General features: G+C 39.3%; 1 protein-coding gene across 1 annotated transcript in view; it reads left to right on the forward strand.

Moving 5' to 3' along the window:
- The window catches only part of CDC20B (cell division cycle 20B), a 69,093-nt gene that overhangs the window by 40,295 nt on the left and 16,410 nt on the right, over positions 1 to 12,388 (forward strand). Inside the window, 3 exon segments of the mRNA XM_052658958.1 lie at positions 4,723 to 4,833; positions 9,802 to 9,998; positions 11,524 to 11,618. Coding sequence (XP_052514918.1) covers positions 4,723 to 4,833; positions 9,802 to 9,998; positions 11,524 to 11,618 — 403 coding nt within the window.

Here is a 12,388-nt window from a genome sequence, read left to right on the forward strand (position 1 = left end):
TGGAAAATAATTGATTAGGGGGCTTCCCTGGTGGCTCAGAGGTTAAAGCATCTGCCTCCCATGGGGGAGACCCAGGTTCAATCCTTGGGTTGGGAAGATCCCCTGGAGCAGGAAATGGTAACCCACTCCAGTATTCTTGCCTGGAGAATCCCATGGACAGAGAAGCCTGGTAGGCTACAGTCCACGGGGTCGCAAAGAGTCGGACACGACTGAGCGACTTCACTTTCACTTTCACTTTCTAGTTCTCTGAGAGAAACTTAAGACAACCAGTGGTTCAGTTAATTCACAAATGCCAAGGAGACTTGCCTGTTACATTTCCCTCTGGGAGAAGATAACTTTGTGCATGCGTGCTTTTCATTCCTCTGTTTCCCAGCAGGATAACGGGGACAAACATTTAGATCATAAAAATAGGCACAAAAGTTGAAGGCTGGCTGAATATTCTTTTGGGTGGTTTGGGAATATACAGTTGGAAGAATGAGTGAATCATATCCTTTCCTTCTTTATGCTTTTCTTTATAATTGTATTTTCTTAAAAGCAAAATATCTGGAGACATGTCTTATCTTAGCTCTCCCACTTTCTTCTGATCTGATCAGTAACAAGTTCGTGTTTCTGTAACATGCTGAATATTTGATGTAGAATAGAAATGATATGATGTGTGTGTGCTTATTTGCCCAGTTGTGGCCAACTCTTTGTGACCTCTTCGACTGTAGCCCACCAGACTCCTCTGTCCATGGGATTCTCCAGGCAAGAATACTGGAGTGGGCAGTCATTCCGTTCTCCAGAAGATCTTCCTGACCCAAGGATCGAACATGGGTCTCTTGCATTGCAGGCGTATTCTTTACCACTTGTGCCACGTATATTCTATAAAAGCAGAGAGAATATACCTTTATTATTTTGATATCCTAGGAGATCTATCTACCGCTGTGTATGTATGTGTGTATTAATCTCTCTGTCCATCCTATTTTTTCAGAGAAGTTTTGAATTCACAGCAAAATTGAACATAAAATACAGGGTTCTTGTGTATACCTTGCCCTAACATATGCACAGCTTTCCCCACTATCACCATCCCACACTGGATTAGTACATTTGTTATCATTGATGAACCTCATTGACACTACTATTATCATCCAAAGTCCATCGTTTACACTAGGGCTCACTCTTGGTGGTGTATATTTTATGGATTTTGGCAAATATGTAATGATACATATCCACCATTATAACAGCAGATAGAAGAGTCTTACTGTTCTAAAAATCTTTTATACTTCACCTATTCATCTCTCTCTCTTCCTCTAACCCTGGCAAACTTTTCACTGTCTCCAGTGAAAAGTTTTACTTTTACTTTTCCTAGAATGTCATTTAGTTGGAATCATACAGTATGTAGTCTTTTCATATAGGATTCTTTCACTTAGTAGTATGCATTTAAGCTTCCTCCGTGTGTTCTTATGGCTTGACAGCTCATTTCTTTCTAGAACTAAATGATATTCTTTGTCTGGATGTACCACAGTTTATTTATGCATTCACCTATTCGAAGACATCTCGGTTGCTTCCAAGTTTTGGCAATTATGAATAAAGCTGCTATAAATATCTGTGTAAAGGTTTCTCTGTGGACATAAGCTTTCTACTCACTTGAGTAAATATCAAAGTTTGCAGTTGCTGGCTTATATGATAAGAGCATATTTAGTTTCATATGAAACTGCCCGACTATCTTCCAAAGTGGCTGTATCATTTTGCATTCCCACCAGCAATGAATAAAAGTTCTTGTTGTTCCACATGCTTGCCAGAATTTGGTGGTGGTCAGTGTTTCAGATTTTGGCTGTTCTAACAGATGTGTAGTGGTATCTCATTGTTTTAACTTGCAATTCTCTAATGAAATATAATGAAAAAGATGTTGAACATCTTTTCTTATGCTTATTTACCATCTTTCTTGGTGAGGTGTTCAGATATTTCGCCCATTTTTAAATAGAAATTTTTGTCTTTTTGTTGTTGAGGTTTAAGAGTTACTTTGTATATTTTGGGTAAGAGTCCTTTATCACACATATCTTTTGCAAATATTTTTCTCAGTCTGTGGTTTATCTTCTCACTCTTTAGGCATGTCTTGTGGAGAGCAGAAGTTTCTAATTTTAATGAAATCCAGCATATCAGTGATTTCTTTCATGGATCATGCTTTTTGTATTATATTTAAAAAGTCACTACCAGAGAATTCCCTGGTAGTCTGGTGGGTAGGACTCAGCACTTGCACTGCCATGGACCTGAGTTCAATCCCTGGTTGGGGAACTAAGATCCTGTAAGCTGTGCAGCATGGCAAAAGAAAAAAAACGTCATTTCCAAAACTGAGGAGATCTAGATTTTTTCCTGTATTATTTTCTAGGAATTTTATAGCTTTGTGTTTTACTTTTAGGTCTATCTACAATCCATTTTGAGTTAATTTTTGAGTTCTCTGTTTTTTTTTTTTTTTAAACCTTTTATTTTGTATTGGCATATAGTTGATTAACAATGTTGTGATAGTACCAGATGGACTACTAGGAACTCAGTGATACATATGGATATACATGTATCCATTAGGCATGGTTGACTCTCAACTTTATGTTAGTTTCAGGTGTATAGCAAAGTGATTCAGTTATTTTTTTCCAGATTGTCTGTGGATATTCAGTTTTTCCAACACCATTTGTTGAAAAAACTAATTTTCTCGATTTTATTGCCTTTGCTCCTTTGTCGGAGATCAGTTGACTCTATTTTTGTGGGTCTATTTGTGGGATCTCTATTCTCTTCCACTGATATATTTGTTCTTTTGCAAATACTACACTATCTTGACTGCTGTTATTCAGTCGCCAGGTCGTGTCCAACTCTTCACGACCCCACGGACTGCAGCATACCAGGCTTCCCTCTTCCTCATCATCTCCTGGGGTTTGCTCAAGTTCATGTCCATTGAATCAGTGATGCCTTGATTACTGTAGCTTTTTAGTGAGTCTTAAAGTCAGATAGTGGAGGTCCTTCAGCTTGAATCTTCTCCTTCAATATCGTGTTGACTTTTTTCCACATACACTTTACAACCACCTTGGCAATGTTCACACAGTAACTTGCTAGGATTTAACTTGTAGAGCATTGTATCTATAAATCAAGGTGGGAAGAGCTAATGTTAATAATACTTAGTCTTGTTATCCATGTACATGAAATACCTCTTCATTTATTTAGCTTTTTTTGATTAGAGTTTTGTAGTTTTCCCTTATACAGGTCTTGTCCATATTTTGTTGGATTTATGTTTAACTATTTAATTTGGGGGGACTTCTTGCCTGGAAAATCCCATGGGCGGAGGAGCCTGGTAGGCTGCAGTCCGTGGGGTCACGACACGACTGAGCAACTTCACTTTCACTTTCATGCATTGGAGAAGGAAATGGCAACCCACTCCAGGGTTCTTGCCTGGAAAATCCCAGGGACGGGAGAGCCCGGTGGGCTGCTGTCTCCGGGGTCTCACAGAGTCAGACACGACTGAAGCAACTTAGAAGCAGCAGCATGTAAATGATATTGTGCTTTTAAAGTTGCAGTAGCTTGTTGCTAGTATATAAGAAAGTAATTGACTTTAGTATATTAATCTTATATCTTTTTATAATCTGCCATTAGTTCCAGAAGTTTTTTATTGGTTCTTTGGGTATTACTTAAAAAAATATAGAATGTTATATTAGCTTCAGGTATGCAACATTAATGATATATTTATATATATTATAAATGATCACCACAATAAATCTAGTTTACAACTGTTACCAGATGTAATGACAGAATTTTTTTCTTGTGATGAGAACTTTTAAGATCTACTTTTAAAGCAACTTTCAACATGCTGTACATTAAATTCTCATGATTTATTTATTTTGTAACAGTTTGTACTTGATTTTTTTGAACCATTATTGGCAGTGCTTGAATATATGTTTCTAGTAACCATGTAATTCTCACAACTGGAGGTTTTCATAGTTAGTACTGAGTCTATGAGTAACAGTCTGGCTTCTTCGTGCGGCATTGTGAAGCTCTCTTTCATTTATCAGAAGCTATGTGGTCATAGGGACCACAAGTCACCTAGGTGGGCTCATTTCCTGTTGATCATGTTATTCTCAGTTTGATGCAAGACAGGTGGTTGGAAAGATGAAAAGACAGTGGCTTGTGGTTTAGACTTAGTGGGGTCTTTTGATGAGAAGTAAAACTGAGCACAAGATATAACCTTAAATTCAGATAGTCATGGGTAACACTAGCCTAAAGTAACTCTGTGTGCTCTGGTACAAAAACAGTGAGAAAAAGAGTAAAAATCAAGGAATCAACAGTTTTATTGACAAAGACTCAGAGCAGAGCTTAGGTCTATTAGAGAATTGTTGATATTATAGACACATGGATACATGAACATTGCTTTGGTCTTAAAATCTCAAGTGACAAAACAAATATTCAAAGCATGATGTAGTGTCTCTGTGTGCTGCCCACAAGCTCTGTCATTACATTTAGGTCTGGTACTCATGTGCTTCGTATTATAAATGTCATTGAATATTTTTTTAAAGTGTTTAAATAAATTGTGAAGTCTGTTTCTTCCTTTCCTCCCCCTGCAGCTTGTAATTCAGTTTTTTTTTTTTTGTAATTCAGTTTTATCATGATGACCACTTTCTTGTTCACTCCAATATCTCTTAACCTGCAAGGATTAATATTTTGTTTTCAGGATTATAGTGTAGAACTGTTTGTTTCTTGCAGGCTACAGCGATGGAATCAGAGATGGATACTTCCAAAGATTCAGCGGTATAAACTATCCCATACTCCAGCCAGAGGTGAAGATTCATCTTACAGGTCTTCGAAATGACTATTGTATGTTATTGTTTAGATCATGAATTAAAACACTGAAATGACAGAATGTATCCTGTGCTGTAGCATAAACTTGAAATTTGATTCTGGAAGAAGCAAATGGCCTTGTGCCTCATGCTTAAACGGTGTACCATCCAAATATGTTTACTACTGTGAGTTTTTCATTGTGGAATTTTCATGTTCAGGAATGGGCATTGTTTGTCTTGGTAGGGCACAAGAAGCACACACTGTAATAGAATGAACTGTATAAATGATGACCTACTCCTATGCTTGTATTTTAAACATGGATAAATCCTACCAGTCAAACAACTGTATTGGCTATTTGTCTTCTTATGTCTCTAGCTTGTGATCTAGTTGGGAAAATGAGACTAACTTGCATTGAACTGCTACCAACATGCCAGTGTAGAGTATAAATAATAAATTGTGGGGTATAAGGAGCTGTAAGACTGCATATAGTTTGGTGATCTTCGGAATTGTCTGGAAAGACTTTGTGGAAATACTAAAACTTGAGATGAATCTTAAAAAGATGAGTAGGCTTGGAGGAGTGGAAAAGAGAAGACAGAGCATTTTCAGCAATGTTAGCAACATGAACAAAGGCAGTTCAATTCAGTTCAGTTCAGTTGCTCGGTCGTGTCCGACTCTTTGAGACCCCATGAATCGCAGCACGCCAGGCCTCCCTGTCCATCACCATCTCCTGGAGTTCACTCAGACTCATGTCCATCGAGTCCATGATGTCATCCAGCCATCTCATCCTGGGTCATCCCCTTCTCCTCCTGCCCCTAATCTCTCCCAGTATCAGAGTCTTTTCCAATGAGTCAACTCTTCGCATGAGGTAGCCAAAGTACTGGAGCTTCAGCTTTAGCATCATTCCTTCCAAAGAAATCCCAGGGTTGATCTCCTTCAGAATGGACTGGTTGGATCTCCTTGCAGTCCAAGGGACCCTCAAGAGTCTTCTCCAACACCACAGTTCAAATGCATCAATTCTTCGGTGCTCAGCCTTCTTCACAGTCCAACTCTCACATCCATACATGACCACAGGAAAAACCATAGCCTTGACTAGACGGACCTTAGTCGGCAAAGTAATGTCTGTGCTTTTGAATATACTATCTAGGTTGGTCATAACTTTTCTTCCAAGGAGTAAGCGTCTTTTAATTTCATGGCTGCAGTCACCATCTGTAGTGATTTTGGAGCCCAAACAAATAAAGTCTGACACTGTTTCTACTGTTTCCTCATCTATTTCCCATGAAGTGATGGGACCGGATGCCATGATCTTCGTTTTCTGAATGTTGAGCTTTAAGCCAAATTTTTCGCTCTCCTCTTTCACTTTCATCAAGAGGCTTTTTAATAATAATCAGTGGCAATGAGGAGGATACTTTGGGGAGTGGGGAATAGGGGGTGGATGCAGATTATAGAGAAATTTCAAAGTGTGATGCAGATTTTTAGATTTGTTGTGCAAATTCTCAACTAAGCGAAACATCAAAGGAAAATTCATGGCAGAGTACGCAGAATGCATTTAGTAGAAGAGTTACTAAAAAGTAAGGGACTATTTTCTCTGCGTGAGGAAAAATATATGGGAGGAGGGATAAATTTAAGATTATTCCAAGTTTTGAAGCAGGAGAAGGATGGTGTCACCGAGAAGACAAGTTAGCAGGAAAAATGGTATGAGGAGGGAAGACTTTTCTTGCAGTATTACATTTGAGGGAACAGTGAGACATTTAAGAGTGTCTGGGAAATCATTATAAATGAGGTTGGTGAAAGAGGGGAAAGGCTGGAGTATAGGTCAGATGACTATGTTTGAAGTTGACAGCTAGGGTGAGCTCTTCTGGTGAGGGAGAAAGAGCAGAGGGATGAGGTTTGGTTCTGGGGCATGTTTACAGAGAGGAACGAGCAGGCAAAACACAAAATCATTAAAGGGAACAGTTCCCCTGTCATTCTTCTCCTATACCTCCTTCTCTAAGAGAATTTATTGCTATGACTAATGAAAACTGAAGAATTCATTTCAAGATGTGTTTAAAAAGCACACCACTCATTAAAAAACAAGCAAAACCCTTTTTTCCCCCTCTTCCCCTTCAGGCCATAACCCCTTTTGTCTCTCTTTGACAGCAAACCTGTCAAAAGATGTCCATAATTCATAATTTGTTATTTCTTTCCCCATTTTGTTTTTAATCCTTGCTAGTTATGATCAACCTAGATAGTATATTGAAAAGCAGAGATATTACTTTGCCAACAAAAGTCTGTCTAGTCAAAGATGTGGTTTTTCCAGTGATCATGTATGGATGTGAGAGTTGGACTGTGAAGAAAGCTGAGCACCGAAGAATTGATGCTTTTGAACTGTGGTGTTGGAGAAGACTCTTGAGAGTCCCTTGGACTGCAAGGAGATCCAACCAGTCCATCCTAAAGGAGATCAGTCCTGACTGTTCATTGGAAGGACTGATGCTGATGCTGAACTCCAACACTTTGGCCACTTTATGCAAAGAGTTGACTCATTGGAAAAGACTGATGCTGGGAGGGATTGGGGACAGGAGGAGAAGGGGATGACAGAGGATGAGATGGCTGGATGGCATCACTGAGTCGATGGACATGAGTTTGAGTGAACTCCGGGAGTTGGTGATGGACAGGGAGGCCTGGCGTGCTGTGATTCATGGGGTCGCAAAGAGTCGGACATGACTGAGCGACTGAACTGAACTGAACTGAACTGAACTGAGTCAGTTCTTAAATCTCACCATTCCATTGAAACTGCTGTTTGTAACATCACCCAAAATTCTTCACTGCTAAATCTAACAATCACTTTTTGGAGCTCATTTACTTAACTCTGTCCACCATAGTTGAGACAATTGGTCACTCACTTCTCCTTGATATCCCATTGTCTTTGTTTGCCTCCTAGTTTTCTGTTAACTCTTGCTTGGTCTTTTTTTTTTTTTCCCCTCTGACTTCCCTCCTCTTCTGTCTCTTGTTCTCTTAAATTTCAAAGTGCACCAAGTCTCATTCCTTGGACATCTCTTCTTTCTGACTTCTATGTCAGTTGATCTGTTGGCTTTCTGGCTGTATCTCCTTGTATTATGTTTTTAGTTATTGCTTTAGGGACTGCCATGCAGTCTAAATTTTCTCCGTCTACCTAGAATTACTGCTGCCTATTTCACACAATATGTAAAAGTCTTACAGTCTTGTGTTTCCCCAACCCTCAGCTTTTTTGGGAGAGTTACTTTAGTTGTCTATGTTTTAAATCTATGTCCACTGAAAACTTCACCATTGTTAAATGGGTGAAAAAGCCATTTAGTTTAAAAAGCCATACATATTTATGTGAGGGAAAAATGGTCCTTATATTTACCCAAATATTTACCAATTATGACATTCCCCTCCATTCCCAAAGAGCCAAATGTTCCTCTTATATAACTTACTTTCAGTCAAAAACCTTCTGTTAGTATTTGCAGATCAGGTCTCTTATTGAAGGCTTCTCTTACCCTTATTGTGATATATTTGCTTGCTATAGAATTCTGGCTTGCCAGATATATTTTCAGCATTTTAAAGATGTTGCACTGACTTTTGGCCTCTATGGTTTCTGGTGAGCACTCATTTGAAACCTTGTTCTCTTGTTTCCAAGACCTGAGCCCAATTACATATATGTTAGATATGTTGTTGTCTGCCTACAATGCGGGAAACCTGGGTTCAATCCCTGGGTCGGGAAGATCTCCTGGAGAAGGAAATGACAACCCACTCCAGTATTCTTGTCTGGAAAATCCCTTGGGCGGAGGAGCCTGCGTAGGCTACAGTCCATGGGGTCGCAAAGAGTTGGACATGACTGAGTGACTTCACTTTCACTTTTAGATCTGTGGATATTATTCCACCAATCCCTAAGGTTCTGTCCATTTCTTCAAAAATTTTTTCCTCCATGTTTTATAGATTGGATCATACGAGTTTTCCTTGTACTTACACACTTTCGGGTTAGGCTGAGGTGTGTGTGGGTTCATACACTCACAATTAGAGGATGCCTTTCTGTGGTCCTCTCCCCTCCCAGGCTTTCTCCTCACACTTTGGCCACCTCGAGCTCCTTTCTCTGATTTCTTTGACCAGAAACAAGGTAGGCTTTCTATTAGAGTTTGAACTACTGCTGTTATTCTCTGATTTGGGCCCACCCTCAGTGCTAAGCTGTGTAAGGAGAAAAGTGGAAAACTCACCCCTGGGTGGATTGCCTCCCCAAGTTTTCACTTCCTTAACTCGATTTACCTGCTTTTGCTGATTTTCCAGAGTTCTCAGGTGTTTGTTTTTAGAATTTTGTTTTTTAGTTTGCATCGGTGGGAGGGATGAGCTATAGGGAGCTTAGACTGCTCTGGTGCAGCTGGTGAGCTTCATAGTTTCATACTGATGTGTGTCAATCAGGATAGGAGTTTCTTATAAGAAATAAGATCAGGTGTGGCTTAGTATGTGGTCACACAAATATGGTTTCTCTGAGCACTCATGTAATTCTTAGAGTGTAAGATACAGAATACTAAGAACTTCCGGTATCACAAATAAGCCAGAGATCACCCCTTCTAGATTTACTGTAGTTAGGCTGTCTTTTGATTAGAAATGATGGTGGCAACTCTCATCTGGATATTCTAGGTCCAAGGATGTCACCATAAGAATTATGTGCTTTTAAACTTTAATGATCTGTCAGATGAAATCCATGTATTACTTATAATGGTAGATGAAACTGCCAAGTTTTCTAAATGCATCTAAATAAGTATATATGAGCATAAATGATAAGCGTTATTGCTTATCTTGATACAAGCATTGTTGTGTATCTTCATATAACATTCTATTCCAGCTTTCATTTTTGAACTTCTAATGATCTGATTGGATCCATGATTTTGTTTTCCAGCTGACTGTGGGGAAATTGTTAATCTTTCTCCTCTACCTATAAGTAAAATTGTTTATTTGAAAATATTTTTATTTGGCTGTATAGTCACCCCAATCTGAAATGCTTTCTTATAGATCTGAATATCCTGGAGTGGAATTTTCAAAGCCTTCTTGCCATAGCCCTTGGATCTTCTGTGTACATCTGGAATGGGGATAATCACCACAGAATTGAAAATATGTGCTTCAGTCTCCCTTGTAACTACGTGTCTTCTGTGTCCTGGATGACAGAGGGGACCTGCCTGGCCGTTGGTACCAGCGAGGGAGAAATACAAGTACTGGGCAGCGTTTCTGTCTCATAGTGTGCTCTGTATAGTGGCTGGATAACCAAGGTTGACTTTTTTAAAGCTTTTTTTTCATATGCACCATTTTTAAAATCTGTAATGAATTTGGTACAGCACTGCTTCTGTTCTATGTTTTGTTTCTTTGGCTGCAAGGCACGTGGGATCTTAGCCCCCTGACCAGGGATCAAGCCCATACCTTATGCACTGGAAGGCGAAGTCTTGACCGCTGGACCACCAGGGAAGTCCCTAAGATTGACTTTTAATAACAGATTGACTATTTAATAAAATAAAGAAACTTATAGTGATGTGGTACTTGAAGCTATGGGGCGTAAGAGGATATGCCATTCTGGGGTCTTCTTTGAATGCTGTTTAATGAGGATGTAGGGATACTCTGCTTTGTTTTTTCACACAATCTTTCCTTGTGTCACATTTCCTTTTATCCCCTTATTTTTTTTCTCTCAAACTAAAGTTGGGCTTATGAGATCCCCAGTTGTTAGAACGTTGGAGAGAAGTCCTAAAACTGAAATAGATAACCTTCCAGTCCTCCTTTCTTACCTAAAGCCAAAATCAGAAGTAGAGTTACTTAAAAGTAGTGAATTTTTTTCTAATAGGCTCTCTAAAATGGGAGCTTAGCAAGTTTCCATCAATCTCTCTAATTTCCCATGTATTATTATTATTGCTTATTAGCAACAGATAAACAATATTGCTTGTGCCCAATGACTCTGGAGGGCCACAGATGGCTCTACTGTTTTTTAATCTCTGTAATGAGCCTGTGAGGGTCATGTTGTGATTTCTTCTTATGCCAAAGTTCTCATTCCTAACATACGGCTTAGAATGTCATTTATAGCTGACAGGAGAGTCTTTTAGCAGTAAATGGAATTCCTGACCCTAGAAATTGTGTAGACACTCAAATTTTATTTGTTGATAACTGTAGGTGGATTTCCAGCTTTGGAGTTCCCGTAGTCTGAAGGAACTAGAAGTGTCAAACAGTGATTTTCAACCTTTTGCAGTTGACTGAATTAATTTCAGTTCAGTTCAGTTCAGTCGCTCAGTTGTGTCCGACACTTTGTGATCCCATGAATTGCAGCACGCCAGGCCTCCCTATCTATCACCAACTCCCGGAGTTCACCCAAACTCATGTCGCACAGAGTCGGACACGACTGACACGACTTAGCAGCAGCAGCAGCAGCAGCAGCATGTCCATCGAGTTGGTGATGCCATCCAGCCATCTCATCCTCTGTCATCCCCTTCTCCTCCTGCCTCCAAGAAACTTTTAAAATAAATGCTGTATGCCCAGGCTCTTACTCCCACCATTGAATCAGAATGTCTAGCACCCACACTCTGCTCCCTAGATGATCCAAATATGCAGACAGCGTTAAAAACTGCTTTAGGGTTAGAGGTGCTGAACTTTCACTAGGGCTGGTGTATCAACATTAACTGGCTATTAGCCCTTTGAGAAGATTGTGGGTTGTGAAAATGCCAAGTAACCATGCTTTTTCTTTTTTTTTTTTTTCAGTTATGGGATGTGGTCACTAAAAAGCGACTGAGAAATATGCTTGGCCATTTGTCAGTAGTTGGGGCTCTAAGCTGGAATCACTATATCCTTAGCAGGTGAGAAGCATCTTATTGGAACCAATTAAGTTTGCATCACCAGTTGATTACAGGTGAACAGAACTATAAAATTTGAAACCAAAACCAAAGTAAAACCAAACAGACATGATTAGTAGCAGTCATTATCCTACCATAACTGTCAGCTGTTCAGACCTTCTGGTGATAAACGTGGTTCCACGTGTACCATGGTGGCTCTGTGTCTGCAGCGTGTACTCGTACTGGGATTGTGAGGTTCACGATCACAGGTGAAATGATTGTTAAAGTAAAATGTAAAACTCTGTTTAAGCAGAAAGTTTCTCTGTGTACTTGCTAGAGGGATATTTTGTTGAAATCAGTATTTATTGTTGTCAGTATCACTAATGTGGAATATGTTAAGCTTTCTGGGGGCATAATTCCAATTCACAGACCCACAGAGGTTAGAGCTGGAAGGAACCTCATAGAATAACCAGTTCTGTGATTCTCAAACTTGACCATGTGTCAGAATGGCCTGGAATGCTCCTCAAAACCCAGATTGCTGCCCTCTTTCTGAGAATTTGAGATTCAGTAGGTCTGATGTTGGGCTGATAATATGCATTTCTAATTTCTCAAGTGATGTTGATGCTTCCTCACTTTTGAGAACTAATGATTTAGTTGTCTAACTACTTCTTTTTGACTAGAAAAGTTAAATGACTTGTTCCTGTGAGCCTACATAATCAGTCTAAATATTTATTTAATAAGTAATTCATCTTCATACTGCATTTCTTAAATAAAACTCAGAGCCTTCTATAATT

Source organism: Budorcas taxicolor, chromosome 20, assembly GCF_023091745.1.
Source record: "Budorcas taxicolor isolate Tak-1 chromosome 20, Takin1.1, whole genome shotgun sequence".
Taxonomy (NCBI): domain Eukaryota; kingdom Metazoa; phylum Chordata; class Mammalia; order Artiodactyla; family Bovidae; genus Budorcas; species Budorcas taxicolor.